Below are 16,129 nucleotides of genomic sequence, written 5' to 3'. Positions count from 1 at the left end.
AGCCTCCCAAGAGCTGGGATTACAGGTGCGAGCCAGCAAGCAGGCCAGGGCATCGAATCCTGGCCCTTGAGTAATAATCTTGTATAAGTTCCAAAAGTCCATTGCAAGTATGCCAAAGAAAGACCCATTTATTTCCTTCTCACTTTCAATGCCTATAAAGACAGTATGATAAAATATAAAAGTTTGCAAGAAGAGGTGTGTTTTTGAAATAATCTAATATGTTCATTGGAGTACATGCAGAATTTGGGAAAAATGAAAATCTTTGAGCCAAATAGGGAAGTGTAGTCTTAGTTTAAATTTTTTCATTAAATTAGTCTGTTTTAACCAAACACAAACATTAAATGAACGTGCAGTACTGTTTGCCTTTTTCACATCCTGTGTGATTTCATGTCTAAATTATCTTATTTCCTAGATTCTCTTGAGCCTGAGGGATCCATTACTGTTTCAATGGGTATTGACTTCTGTGATTCTACACAGACTGCCACTTTCCAGTTGTGGTAAGTTCAGTTCTTTTGTTTTTTTATATTACCTGTAAGGTATGGAAGAACAAAAACTAAGCTTGTAACAGCCTTTTTCTGTGAGGCATGATATTTAAACTAAAGTGTTTTCCTTCAACAGTATTTAGAATGCCACAGAATAGTTGTATGAATTATGTGTGATGTGGGTATTTTCAGTATTTCTTTTCTCTGTCATATTAATTGAAATTTGTGATTTGTTAAAGAAATAAGCTGCTGCCGGCTAATTCTTTACCTATTTTATTATTATAGATTTGGGTAATTTGGGTGAAGTTAAAATTTTACATCATTGAATAGCCCGAAGAAGATACCTTTTGGTATCTGGGCTGGGGAGATGGCTCAGTAGAATAAGTGCTTGCCTGGCAAGCACAAGGGTCTGAGTTCAATCCCCAGTTCCGCAAAAAAAAAAAAAAAAAAAAAAAAAAAAAAAAAAAAAAAAAAGAAGAAGATACCTTTTGAGACACTATGTCATGTTGAGATACCTTGAAGCTTTTTCTCATACAGCATTATTGATTCTAAACATATATGCTTTTCTGTTTTTATGTGAGCTTACAAGCTACGTTATATAAATGCTGCAAGAGCATTTATGTAGTTGGTAAAGGTTTTATGACTCAATATTCATAAGGATTTTTTAGGATTAATTTTTTGTTACTTTTGTCATATAATATATACTTCTAATGATTCTAGCAAAGTACAGAGCTGTTATTTTCATGTATCTTTTGAGAATTGTCTTTGAATTCCATCTTTTTGTGTTTTTCTGATATAGAAAGACATTTGCTATTTTGAGTTGAAGTTGCTTTGTTTTTACTCTGAAAAGATCTGAGATTTTCATTTATCTGAATGTTAACAAACTTGGGGCAGAATTTGTTATGATTAAAAATCTCCAAGCTTAGGAAAGAGAAATGTTAAAATAAATTAATAGATTAAATAGTGAGCCCTTCATTTTCACATACCTTTTCAGTTTGCTGTGACTGAAGCTTAATCTTACAACTGTTATTGCTGAAAACCTGCAGCAATGGATCCAAGCAGTGTAGGATGGCACATTGATTTTATGCAGATCGTCACCTTTATGTTTTGGGAGGTCTGCTCTATCAGTGATAGATAGAAACTGATTGCTTTCCCTGCATGGCCTAGGAATTGTTTATTATTTTTCTATTAGACAGACACTACAAATCAGTAGTATGAACACCACACTGTGAGTAACATCACTCTTAAGTAGTTTTCCTCCAGCACCAGAGGTGTATTCATGCTAATGATTTGGACAATGTGAGTCCAATGACAAAGCTCATATACCAACATAGATGAAAATTAAAAATTAAAATTTTTTTATCCTGCCAATTTATAAAAGGAACTTTTTGGTTTCTGTATAATCAGATGAGTTGTTATTTTTCATTGTTTTTAGTATAAAGACTTCTTTGTTAGTCCATTAAACAGGGTTTGCATTTTTTCTTCCATAATTGACAAAGTCACTAAAGGGATAAAAATACAGGTAGTGTTTGATTTTTCATCTTAGGTTGGGGAGTGAATGTGAGCAATTATTTTTCTCAATTTCTCTTAACTATAGGAAAATGATAAATTTAATTCACATTAAAATAGTAGTCAGCAAAAAATAAAATATAGCGATTATAAACATAATGTCTTTATACTTTGAAAATATAACTTACTTATTTTTGGTTTTATTAAGCACAAGCACATGCTAGATTTAAAATATTTTTGTGTGTTTTCCAAAAAGAACACTTTGTCTTGCATCAAATGTAATTGATCCTGAAGCAGTGTAATCACAATTACTCAGTTTCTTAATTGGCCTGCCCAAAATCAGAAAATGGAAACCGATCGACAGTGTTTAAATCAATACCTTCATAGTAGTGCTGGTGGGGGCAGGGAGATGGTGGTAATGGCTAGATCAATTGGTCGTAGGTGCCAATCACTGACTATGCCTTTTGCATAGTAAGTAGAATTTTTTGCTTAGTGATGTGCTATATTAGTATGGGTAGTTCAATAAAAAGAAAAAGGCAAGAATGGCTGATACTAAATTTTTCCTCAAAATACATTATAGAAATCAATATATAAAATTATGGGTAATCAAAGCATATTTTATAACAAGCCTTCATAAATCCTTAGAACATGGACTTTCAGGTACTCTTCTACTTATTCAAAGAAAGAAATAAGTATAAAGTGATTCTACTTACTCTAGGTTATTACAGTTTTTTAGGAAGAGAAGAACTGTTATCTATAGTTATATAGTTTTATGGATACCTGATAACCATTAATGTCTCCTTTTAGTTTTACACTTTAAATGCTTATCAGATTTAGTTCTTGATTAAATTTTTGAGACTGAAAACATATAGTCTATATAAATATATCTCTCCAAAATTAATGCAGTGCTTAAGCAGATCTATCCTTATGGTTAGTAGGTATTCATGCTTTAAGTAGTATGAAAAATAGTATGACTTGTCTTAAGTTAGAGGGCTGAACAATTGCAACCACACTTCTTTTTGTCCAAAAATACGCTAGGCAGAAATCAATTATTTAAAAGAGAATGAAAATAAAAATAAATAAATAACAAGAAAGAATGCTATTAGCTGACCAGAATTTGAGTTTATTGATGGTTAGAAAGCAAACGGAGACAGGTAAACCTTAAAAGAGAAAATAAAAATTGCAGGACATACCACTCATGGGAGAAAATTACCATAATGTTAAGAACAAATCTGGTAGAATATCAAGCATAGAGTGAGTGAAAGGAAAAGTTAGAGATTTCAAGATATTCCTGAGAGAATTAAAGAACTATGTCTACCCTCCAGCTCCCCAGCCTCATCTCTAGCAGCAGAGAGTAAGACTCATTCAGTGTGAGGCCTCAGAATAGCTCTGTAAAGAACAGCTTACCTGGGAAGGACTCTTTAGTGTGATATAAGGACCCTCTGCAAGAAAAGGACATTGGATGCTACAGTAAAAATTGTCACTACTATTATCAAGTACACATGGCACATTAAGCACTGTGCTACACTTGCAATCCACATACCTGTCAGTTTGCTTAAGTTCACAACCCTTCCTGTATTATTATTACTCCATTCAGAAGGTGAGTTAACTGAAGTACTAGAAGATTAAGAAATTTACCTAAAATCTTACAGTTAATAGGTAATAGAACTTACTGTGTGTGTTAAGCCTAGTCCTTTGTCACAGAGGTAATTGTACAGTTTAGGATTACCAGACTTTTGCAGTAAAGCTGCCACTTGAGAGAAAAGGTTCAGTGAATCCAAAGAGCCACTGGCCATACATCAAGGAAGCAGATAATTTTTAAAAAATTTTTTTATCTTTTTTAGGAAGCAGATAATTTTAAAAAGACAAAAGTTTTCTCTAAAAATTAAAAGTAGTGGCTGGGGAGATAGCTCAGTAGAATAAGTGCTTGCCTGGCAAGCACAAGGGCCTGAGTTCAATCCCCAATTCCAAATAAATAAATAAATAAATAAATATTAAAAGTAATACCTGATTCAAGAGTATACTATATCCATAAAGGAAAAATGTGTTTCTTGCTATACAAAAGAGTAACTAGAAAAAAATAACTAGAAAAAAAATATTAAACTCTTCTTGGAGTTTTAAAAATATAATGTCAGGGCTGGGGAGGTGGCTCAGTGGAATAAGTGCTTCCTTGGCAAGCACAAGGAATTGAGTTCAATCCCCGGTTCCACAAAAATAAAATAAATAAAATAAAATAAAATAGTCAGAAGGAATCTAGTAAACACAGAGTAGAGTATACATAGCTGAATATTGATTTGGTGTTCTGGAAGAAAGAGGGTCAAGTAAATGAACTGCATTCGAAAAGGAAAAGACAGAAGAAAAATGGGAAAGAAAAAGTTAAAAGGATCAGTTCAACTAATAGGAGATCTGGAAGGAAAAAAAAAAAGAAATGATTAAAAGAAATAAATTATAGAAAAGGATTTTCCCAAGTAAAAAAGAAATCATAACCCTTCAAATCAAAAAGGCCCATCCAACATCAGACTAAATGAATATGGAAGACCAAAGAGACTGCATCCTTGTGGCTTTTTTGATAAGAACAAAAGCATCCTGATGGCTCCCAGGGCAGAGAAAAAACATCATACCTGAGAAGGAACAACAGGGGTGGGACACAATTTCTCATAAGTCTTTTCATCATTTCTGGAGATCATGTGACAAAGGACATGACCTTTTAAATTAGAGGATACTGTGTGAAATTTTTTCAGACAGGCATATATTCTATCAGCTTACTATCAGCAAACCCTTTTGAAAGAACTGCTCAAGAAAGAAGATACAGAATAAGGGAAAAAAGCAGTGACCGAAAACATTCTAACTATAGAATCTATCACTGTGTAAAAATAATTACTGACACAGGATATGAAAAATAAATTTTAGCAATAAGCCAGAACCAGAATCCCGATTTGGACAAATGTGAGGTATTGGCCTGTTAATGGTATACGAGAGTTCCCTTCACTTTCGGCAAGATGATTGATTGATGGCAAAAAGAAGTCAAATTATGGTTTAAAATACTAAATATAACCATGAACACCATCAAAATACAATACAAGTAAAAGGAAAAAAATTGACCAATTAAAACTAGATCAGTTTAAGGAAATTAGAGAGGGGAAAAGCAGAGTAAATAGAATACAAGGTGGCTAGCAGGCGCTATGCCTTTTTAAGGAACTTTACCTATTTCTAAAATTCAGTTGGAAAATAAAATGACCAAGAATAGTCAATTTTTAAACGCTTTTAATTTTTTGTAGTATTAGTGACTGAACCCAAGGCATGACACATGCTAAGCAAGCACTTCACACTCAGCCATGTCTCCAGGTCTCAAAGCCAACATTTTTTTTTTTTTTTTTCCCGAATGAAAAACATCTTTCTCTTCTGGGGGTAGAGCTAACATGTCTTGAAACTATGTTCTATCCTCAGCACTCGAAAAAAAAAAAAAAAAAAATCCCTTCTGGGCCTTTTGGCCAAGATCTAGTGTAATTTCTGTTCTCATTTTAATAGCTGATACATCCTCTATCCGAGGGCAGTATATTTAAAGGATTTTTGGAGCTGGGAGATAGAATAGGAGCTTGCTCCATCCCTTCCATGCGTCCACCTGGTATTGCAGCACCTCTAGGAATGATGCAACACCCCCACCCCCACTCCCACCCCACCCTTGCAAACAACTCATGCTAGAAAGAAAGGGTTTCTGTCCCTCTGCCTGCTTGCTGGCCAACCTGCAGACTGAGAAAACATGCTCTCTTGGCGTGTACTGACGTGTTCCTCACTTCTCCCGGCCTGCCCGTGCTTTCTCCCACGGTGTTTCTGTGTTGCCTGCCTGCTGGTTACCTTGCTTCTCTCCTCCCTTCCATTCCACTGAGTACATGTATAGGTCATAAGTAGCTTTCAGCCCTTCTGCCTTGCTTTTCTGTTTTCCATTTCCCACAGTTTCTTTTTACCTCACTCTTATTTCCCATTGTTTTGTTTGGGGTCCTGTTCTGGCTTCTCTTGCTGCTACCCACTTGCCTTCAAAACCTTGAGCCGTTTTGCTTCTTTCACTTATGTTTGAAGCAGTCACAAACCAAAGACTCTTTCCTTCCAGTGCTCTGTGCTCAGGTGTGGGTGGACGTCTACCACCACTGCATCTGGTACTATGCACAACCTGTTTCTTTCCTTCTGTCATCAAGGAAAGCTCAGCGATACTCTCTTAAGTGTCCGAGTTGGCAGTGTAGTATGAATAAAGATACATGCGTGCCATGTCGTGTGTTCAATAGAAACATTATTATTTTTTTTTTTTTTTAGTCAGCAAAATTGATGTTGATTGGCTCAGGAACCTGTGGCATAAAATAGGGAATTTAGGAATTTTGTGTGTCACAAAGGTGGTATTTCAAGTCATTGGGGATAGAATGGACTTAAGATGGAGTGAAGACTATTATCTGAGAAAGATAAAAGTAGCTTCCTCCCAGAAATTATCCCAAAATAACTTTCAGGTTGATCGATAATTTAACCATTAAAAAATTACAGTCATGGTAGGAGGTATAGCTTAGTGGTCAAGAGAGCTGGCCTTGCAAGCTCAAGATTCCAAGCATAAAAATAAGATCAAAACCTTTAAAAATGTTTACATATAATATAGATACTTCTTCTCTTCTTTCTTTCTTTCTTTCTTTCTTTCTTTCTTTCTTTCTTTCTTTCTTTCTTTCACAGAAATCGTAAACAGGAGTATATCCAAAACGATACAAAGAAAATGACTGACAAGTTCTATTTAAAAATATAAGGGCAAGGGGTATACTACAACAGAAGCACCAGCTTGCAAAGGGCTCTGCGCTCTAGCCCCAGCACCAAAAAATTAAAGAAAAGAAAAAAGAAAAAAAATATTCATTTATAACTTGTTTACCAAAAAGAAAAGTAGATACCACAAGTACACGATAGTGACACACTGCAGAATTTCTAACAGACCAAAGTTTAATAACCACAATATATGAGGAATCCAAAAGAAAATTGGAAAGAAAGGGTAAGAATAGAGTTTACAAGAAAAAAAATACAAATAGCCAATTTTTTAAAAAAGATGTTTAGCATTGCTAGTGTTTAGGAAAATAAAGTGCTAAGACATTTCAGCTATCAGATAAGAAAAATTCCAAACTATTGACTATGTAGAGAAGTAAGGAAAAGCATGTAGTTCTTTTGTGCTGTTCGTGGAACTTCACATTGGCTCCACCCCCAGAGCAAATGCCAAATAATCTTCCAGTTTAGCAATTTAAGAGAAATATTTGTACTTATACAGAAGAAGATCTATTGAAGGACATTAATTATTGCTTGCATAGGATTAAATAAAAATGACAGTCCAGGGGCCGGAAAAATGGCTCAGTAGAAGAAGTGCTTCCCTAGCAAGCATAAGGACCTGAGTTCAATCCCCGGTTCTAAAAAAAAAAAAAAAAAGACAGTCCATGGGAGAATGCTTAAATAACAGTGCCCCAATACATGCACATGTAGAAGGTTGATTTTTTTAGTACCTCTGTGCACTCTCCTGAGCATTTTATTTCATTTACTAGTTAAAACCAGCCTGCAAGTAAGTGTCATTGTTTGAATACATAGGTGAGGAAACTTGAATCTCAGAAATTAGCTGTTTTGTCCATGTCTCTCATCTAGAAATTTATGAATTTGAAGCCTAACAGTCTGAGATAAGATTCTATGCCCAAGTATGTGTGTTACAGTTAAATGTAAAGTGAGTGGGGTCTTGTCTTGTATCAGCTTCTTTGCTGTCTGATCTGTGCATCTGCCCTAAGAATGGTACTTTACTGATCTGGTAACTTAATTCTAATAAATTTACACTTATAATTAGTCCTTTTCATCATCCTGTACCAATAATGAGATGCATGTGTGTGGAAATAGAGGTATCTTTTTCTCCTGTGTTTAACCAAAGGAAGTGTGAAGAAAAAAAAGAAAAGAAAAAGCTTTAGGAAAACAAAAAAGGCAAAATGGGGACTGGGGAGATAGCTCAGCAGTCTAAACGCCTGCCTGGCAAGCACAAGGACCCAGGTACAATACCGGGTACTGCATGCCATGCTGGCCCCAGAACCCTGGGCATTCTTTGCTGGCCACCGAAACCAAGCTGGTGATGCACTTCTGTAATCCCAAGTGCTAGGGAGGCTGAGACAGGAGGATCACTATGAGTCTGAGCTCTGTAGCGAGACCCTATACCAAATAAGTTTCTTTTTTTTTTTTTTTAAGAACCAGGGATTGAACTCAGGCTTGTACTTGCCAGGGAAGTGCTTATTCCACTGAGCCATCTCTCTGGCCCCCCAAATAAATTTCAAAAAAGATTTTTTAAAAAGGCAAAATGCTAGCAAAAGAGGTCCATAGAAAATCAGAGGGTGTCGTAGAATATTCACGTAAGTGAAAATAAAGTTTCCCCAAAATAAAGAGCCTGTTTTCCCAGCAGTTCGGCAACTGAGGCAAAAAGATCACCACAAGTTTGAGGCCAGGTCGAACTACATAGTAAGATCCGGTTTCAAAAATTAATAATAATAAAAAAAAAATAATAATAATAATAATAATAATAATGACCGGGAATATAGCTCAGTGGTGCAGTGCCTGCCTGACAAGCACAGAGTCCTGAGTTTGATTCCCAGCACCCATACATGAATGAATGAATGAATGAATGATCAAACATTCCATCTCAGTCCATCAGGAACCAGACCTTAGGAAGTGAGGCTGGGCCAGTGAGATAGCTCAGTGGACTGAGCACCTGCTTAAGCAAGCACTGGGACTGGGATCCCTGGCACCACAGGCCATGCTGGCCCACCACTGAGACCAAGGCGTGGTGGTGCATGCCTGTAATTCCAGTGCTGGGGAGGCTGAAACAGGAGGATCACTGTGAGTCCAGGCTGCGTAGTAAGACCTTGTACCAAATACATTAAAAAAAAAAAAAAAAGAGTGAGGCTGATAGTATAGTATATATTTCTTATGTCACATTCAGAAACCAAGTTTTAGAGACTTAACCAAATAGGGGTTTATTTTTCTCCTAGAACAAAAGAATACACAGTATTGGTGATGCAGAGTTGGCAGAGCAGCTCTACAGAGTAGGTCTTCCACTTTTTTTTTTTTCTTTTTTTTTTTTTTTGTTGCATGTGCTAGTCTTCCTCAAGGTCACAGGATGACTGCTTCACTTCTGGGTTCCTACCTGGGTTTCAGCCTTCCAGCCCCCCAAAAAGGCAAGACCAACATGGAGAAAGGAGCTGTGTCTGTATCAGGAAAGCGAAACTTCCTTCCCCCAGAGCTTCCTGGTAGACCTCTGTTCATGCTTCCTAGGATGCGACTGGCTCACTTGGTCACTCTTAGCAAAAGAAATGCTGAGAACTGTTTCACTAGGACATTTAGTGTCCTTGAATGTCAGGATTCTGTCAGGAGGAATGAAAAATGGTCATTTATTACTCCCTAACACATGGTGTTGCTCCAGAGAGCGTTTCGAGATGACTTTCGACACCAGACTGAAGCTGCTGCTCACCCGTCTGGACTTCGCTGTGGCCTGAGAAGGAGGCCCTGTCCTCTGCTCCACCTGGCCTGTCTGCTCCTTGCTGTCAGTGCTGCGTGTGGTCCCTCTGAGTGTTGGGAAAAAGCCTTTTTTATTGAAAGGAAAAAGCAAACCAGTAATGATAAGCAGCTCATCTCATGTAGTCCCGCACTCCCAAATGTTGAGTCGCAGATCTGTTACTTCTACGTTTTAACTACACCCTATATGTATGTTTATTTTTAAATTATGTGTATGTAAATATGTATCTCACCATGCTAACTCATTATGTGTATACTAACCTCGTGAAAAACAACTCAAGGAGTTAGGAAAATAATGAGTGGAGTTTTTTCTCTGCATCTCAGTTAGTTGCCTTCTGCCTCCCACTTGGGAGAACATTGGCATAGCTAGCAGTTTGAAACTCAAAATTTACACATCAGACTAAATTAGTTTAATATGTGGATCCTCGTCCCTCTCCCCTCTCCTCCCCTCCCCACTTCTCCAGAAACTCCTGCTGTCCTCTCTTGCACTACTCTTCGTGTTTGCCCTCCATCTGGTTGCACCTCAGTCCTCCCCTGTGGGACTGGCCCTGCCCCTGGCCTCCGAAGTGCATGCCACACCCTCTGCTCCAGGCTTTCCCACAGTGTGTCCTCTCCCATGGTCTCCTGCCTGTGTAAGGCCTCAGTTCTTCCCTCTACTGCCCCTGTGACTCCCACACTCGTGTGTTCTGCCCTGACCATGCTCCCGCCTCTCAGTTTGTATTTATTTACCAGGCGTTTCTTCCTAGGTAATTTAGTGGTATTTAGAACATGACGTGTTTAAAACCACTGAACTCCTCATTTTCATCCGCCAAGTTGTTTACAGTGGAAGCTGCAGTCTCTGCAGTCTGTCACTAGGCATCGCTCTGATTCTAGACTTTCCATGAAATGCCCTATCTTCCAGTACTCAGGCCTGCCATCCCCCAGAACAGCGCAGTGCAGTGGCATGGACCTGGGCAGCCGTAGGATGCCTGCACTCAGATATCTGGACTGCCGCTTACCAGCTATGTGCCCTTGGGCATGATGTTTATCTTCTCTTCAGTTTTCTTATCAGTAAATCTGGGATAACTGAAGCTGCCTGTTAGGGTCATTATTAGGATTTAATAAAATAAAGTACATGGAAGATGCTGAAACCCTTTGCCTCAATTACTGAGTCAGACTCACTGGTGGGTTTCCCTTTGCTTTCCTTTTCCTTTTTTTTTTTTTTTTTTTTTTTAAGACAGGGTCTCACTACGTAGCCCAGGCTGGCCTCATACTTGTGGCGATCCTTCTCCCACAGCCCCTGGAGCACTGGGATGACAGGTATATACATCACCACACCTGGTTGCCTTCGCTTTCCCCTCCATACACAGCCTCTTACACACACACAGGCCCCCTTAGTCCCCATTGCCTAGAGCTTCTTGCCTTGGTCATATAGTTACATGAGTAAAGTAGCCATATCCCTTACCATACAAATCAGCTCACTCGGAAGTGGAAAGAGACCTGAACGGATTTAGGGCAGCTCACATGCAGCTTTGTTGGGAGAGCTGGGGTGAATGCCACCCCCATGCAATGTCCTTTACCGTGCTCCCAGCTCAGCACGCACCGGCAGGCACACCCACCTCTCACAAGCCTGAGGTGGCCCTGTTTCTCCTGGAAGCAAGGGAGTCCGTCTTCTGCTGAGCAAGTCTGTTCCTCCTCCATGGACAGTACTGTGCTTTCCACAAAGCTAAGGTAGCACTAACCACTCCATTATAAATAAAATTTGTAACCCTCTCACTAGAGTTTCAAATACCAATCTCACTTGTTTTTCAGTCTCAGATATTAACACAGTACATAGAATCAAATTTGCAATCAGTAAGTGCTTGCTGAGTTAATAAAAAAATGGGATTTACTGATTTATCTTGGGCATTCCAAATGTAAAAAACTAAAGGCAACTTACTTAAAAAAATACAATACATAATACTATAAAATGAAAGTGAGTTTTATGTTCTTTCTTTCTTTGATATTGTTCTTGCTTCCCCTTTAAACTCTGTTTCTTACCTAACGCGTAGTGTTTTATTTGTAATCCCCTCCTCTCTGGTCCCCCTCCCATCAGCAGTGGGATCCACTTCTTTGGGACTTTGAAGAGAGCTTCTGCTTTCCTTTCAAGAGGAACAGATGTGGTTGGTTCATTTGTTACCACCCTTTTGTCATCACACTTTCCTCTTCTGTGGAATGTAAAAGTAGTAACTGGAGCTGACAGCCAGGAGGAGAGCCAGTGCACCCTTCATCTGCAGGGTGTGGATCGAAAGCTAGGAGAATCTGGTCCTGGGGGCCTCTTACTGGGATTTCACTGTAACTCCAGGACTTCTTGTACTCTAAACAATAAACTCCTGTCTCTCAACAAACTATCAGTTGGATTTTCTGCTTCTTTGTATACTCCTTCCTCCCTGGTATTTGATCAGCCTCATTTCAGATATCTAACTTTAAAACCCTTGTAATTAGTTTTATAGATAGCCATAAGAGTTAAGTGAAAGAAATGCAGTGTTGGCTTTCTGACACTATAACTAAAAAGTTGACTTTTTTAAAGCTTTCATATCCTATCATCTGAAATAATAAATTTATATATATGTTTGAGTGATATCTGAAAAACTATACTCTAAAATAAGGATTTTTTAAAAATAAAAAATAAAATTATTTTATTTTAAAAATAAAACCATAAAAAATAAAACTGGTTTGCTGATGAGCACACTAATCTAAGTACAGTATACTCCATTTTTTCCTTATGAAAAAGCTAATTTAAAAGAAAAAGATCTTAACCATTTAAGACTGAAGCACTCATCTTCTTCACTTAGTTATATACATAGCAAAGCTAAAACATTCTCTGTAAATTGTATGAACTGTTCTGCTAATCAGGCAATGGGTGTTGCTCAGTAAGAAAGCATGTGCTTGGCACTGCTGAGGCCAGCACCAAAAAAAAAAAAGAAAAGCTGTCTATCAAACCATATAATTTACTCAAGTGTGCAGTTCTGTTAAAATCTTTTAATTCTGAGATAGATATATTTCTCTGCAATCAGATTTTAGACACTTTAAGAGCTGGTATATGCTTTAATTGCATCTGTGTAACCGCATAGTATTAAGAAGTATTTTATCAGGCATTTAGTCATCTGATTGTTTTTCCTTAGCACCAAGGATGATTGCTTCAGCGTTAATATTCAGCCACCTATTGGAGAACTGCTGTTACCTGTGGCCATGTCCGAGAAAGACTTTAAGAAAGAACAAGGTGAGAAATTACCACAATTACTTGAAACGTGTACCAGAGAATCTTATCTACTCATACTGGCCAGTCTGTAAAGTAATTTCATAACACATAGCCAGTAACAGATATCAGTATATAATCTTCCCATTTTTGTTAACACTTTGAACTTGTAAAATAACCTTAAAAGTATGTTTATTTATGTTCATTACATACTTGAAAATTGAGTAATATGTCTTTCACATAAGTTCGGTCTTAATCAGGTTTTTTATTATGAGTTGTAATCTGTCACCCTGATCACACACCTATCTATTAGTGTGTTTATATTCATGAAAACGCCAGGAACTGGGGACTCTAATGTTCTCCCACCACACGTCTTACGTTTCAGTATTTTTTGTTGTTAGGGAACTGTTTTTCATGTCCTACTAATGTGTTTTTCTTTCCACAGAGTACAATGCCTTATCCTTTAGACTATGAAGTCCTAATTGTATTAAAATATTTTTACTTAATTCTGTTATAGAAATGCTATTTGAAAAAAAAAAAGAAATGCTAGTTGAATAGAGCTGAAACATTTAAAAATATGTATTAAAAAGAAAATATTTTCAACAGAATGTTAAGTATTGATATCCTTGCATTCTGTTGGACCAGTCAAGCATGCCATCTAATAGAAGTGAAGGGTTTTTTTTTGGTATATGAGTATGGGAAGGTAACACTGATTTTATTTGTTTAATTAAGGATAATATTTATAGAATGAAGGAATATTAAGTCCTATATCAGCAATTTTAAAATCTTTACGTGCATGCAAGTATGGAGGCCATTAGCAAACAAAGATCTTTGCATTTGGAGGTCCGATCGTTCAAGCTCCCAGAGCCCACTAGACACACACAGACCCTGTTCCTGAGGAGAGGGGCATGCTCCCTGTAGTGCTGAAGGTTTGGTTTCCTCTGTGCCTGGGTGTGCCACACTGTCAGAAGGACCTTACAACAGAAGAAGGACCTTACAACAAGAAGAATCCCTTGAAGAAAACCCCAGACTAAGACTGTACATTTATAATAATCTTTTCTTCTGGCTTGCTTTGAAGTGATAAAGAAGGAATGAGTAAACTCAACTTTACATTTGTTTTCTTGAAAGTTGATAACTGCTATAGAAGCAAGTTATATTGTGATTTTGTTTTCCCGATGACGAACTGATTCTTATCTTTGCTATTCTTACCCTTTGCTGGCTAAAGCCTGCCTCTGCTTTCCACCTGCTCAGCAGACCAAGGTGAGTGGCACTCAGCAGCACCGGATGAGGCTGTGGCACATTGACTTCCAGGGAGAATCGTTCTCACGAAGTGCAGCTGAAGTATTTCTAAAGCAGCGTGTTATTGTCTGCCCTTTCTCTCCCTCAGCTTTGTTTAGAGTACTTGATATTTTGATCAAATTTTTTGTGCTCTGCTGTGACTGAGGGATTTTTCACTGCCCAGCCATACAGAACCGTAAGTGCATGAGAGAGGTGCTCTTGGAGAATAGCTCCAGTCCTCTGTGGACTTGTTGCCAAAATTCCTTTTTCTTCTGCCATTTTGCTTCTATGGTTGTTGATTATTTGTCTGAATAAACCTGGCAGCTGTTTGCTATGTTTAATAGAGCAGAAAGGCTACTCTGAATAAAGCTATTTGAAAATTTGTTTATATGAAGTATTTGTAAATCCTTGCAAGTCTCTTGGCATTTCTTTATCATTCTTTCTGTCTTCCTGAATTCATTCTTTGATGTAGAATTTGATGCTGGCAAATTTACCACAGGTTTAAAGAGTCTTTTCAATAGCATCTTTTTAGTTATAGATTTCAGCAGGTTTGGTAATAGAGGTCTCAATTCCCAACTTCACACATGTATTTGTTTGTTGTGCTACTCTGGGAAGAGTGTATCTGATTTCACAAAAGTTACCTAGAAATGACTAACAGAAAACTCTGAATCAAAATAAAAATTCATTTCCTCACATCTTATCAATGTGAAGTTCTGGAAGGCAAAATGTGAGTAAATTTTTAAGAAATGTGTGTTATTGCTTGCTAACTTCAGCCAACAAATCACTCAGTAAAATGAAATTATATCTTATTTTACAGTATCTGTATCTTAAGACTCAAAAAGTGCATTAAATGTATTAGGATTTAACTAAAAAAGTTATAAACAAGAAACATGAAGATTATGGTTCTATTTTTATTCTAAAGGTGTGCATAACTGAAAAGTGTTAAGATGTTAAAAGTGATTTTAACAGAATATCACATTGCATTAATATTTTTTAGAAACAAAAGCTTTTATTTCTAATTTACAGCCCAATTCAGCACTTTTTCTTGGTAGTTATGATTAGGGTCCCATAGCTAAATATGCTTGTTGATGAAAGAGTGGTAGTCAGAGAGCTAAGTGAAAGATAGGGCTACCTTGTATATTGCAAGTATTTATAGTATTCATACTATGAGCCTTCCAGTGAAGCTTGAGTTACTCATTGCTGTGAGTTACATTGTAAAGTTAGTTAATGAGGTATCTGTGGAAGTCTTTCAACACTATAAATAACATGGGGTTTGTGTTTTGTAACCTTAAAATTTTTAATTTTAACCTTTGGACAGGTTTAATTTTAAGGGACATAAGCCAATTGTTTATTCTAAGCCGCCTCTTAAATTGGAAATCTAAAGTTTAGAAAAGTCTTTTCAAATTTAATTTCCTTGTATTAGTTGGTTTGCCTTTAGTGGTTAATTACTACTGATTGAACTAAATCAAGTGCTGTCCCACACCACCACCAAAATTCACATGTGTTCTCCTGAAGCCACACATTCTGCCTATTTAAAAATATTTTCCCAGTACCTTTGCCCTTATTATGGAACAGTCTATATACAGCGAAAGTCTGTTTTCGTAGGATAAACTTCTAATGATGGCTCGGCATATTTTTTCCTTGTTAATTTGAAAATACGTGATATATTTTCATTTAGCGAATCCTGTGCTTTAAGAAACCTAAAATGTTTACTTAATTTTATTGTGATTTATGCATCCATCTTATGCGTTCGGAGCTAGCAAGATGCTAATTCTTTAAATGGTCAGACATTTACTATTTTCTGGCCCTTAACTACCACAGCGATCATATTTGATGCCCCTTAATTAGAGCACCTTTTTTTTCTTTCCAGGTTCTTTTTCCACCTCAGCAATCGAGACAATACATTTGCTTACCGTGCTGCTCTCCTAAGTGTTCTTTTGCATGTAAATTAATCTTGATTCAGTTTACACTGTCATGCTGAGTGGTACAAATTGCCTATAACAATAAAACAGCATGAGTTAAAAATAAAGGAGGGTGGAGAGGCAGATTGAATGTGTGCCTTACTTGATAGGATGTTACTTTGCTTTAT

The 16,129-nt window shown here is 37.1% G+C and overlaps 1 protein-coding gene and 1 non-coding gene across 2 annotated transcripts in view; both read left to right on the top strand.

Moving 5' to 3' along the window:
• The window catches only part of Ap3b1 (adaptor related protein complex 3 beta 1 subunit), a 294,655-nt gene that overhangs the window by 263,400 nt on the left and 15,126 nt on the right, over positions 1-16,129 (top strand). The window contains exons 24-25 of the mRNA XM_004645731.2: positions 413-497; positions 12,689-12,786. Of these exons, the coding sequence (XP_004645788.1) occupies positions 413-497; positions 12,689-12,786 (183 nt within the window). The remainder of the gene's footprint in view (positions 1-412; positions 498-12,688; positions 12,787-16,129) is intronic.
• On the top strand, positions 5,463-5,650 carry LOC111813915. The gene has a single exon (XR_002819035.1). It is a non-coding gene; the product is annotated as a U2 spliceosomal RNA (small nuclear RNA).

Source organism: Octodon degus, unplaced genomic scaffold (genome assembly GCF_000260255.1).
Source record: "Octodon degus isolate 3935 unplaced genomic scaffold, OctDeg1.0 scaffold00238, whole genome shotgun sequence".
NCBI lineage: Eukaryota > Metazoa > Chordata > Mammalia > Rodentia > Octodontidae > Octodon > Octodon degus.
This window is presented reverse-complemented; position numbering and strand designations above follow the sequence as displayed.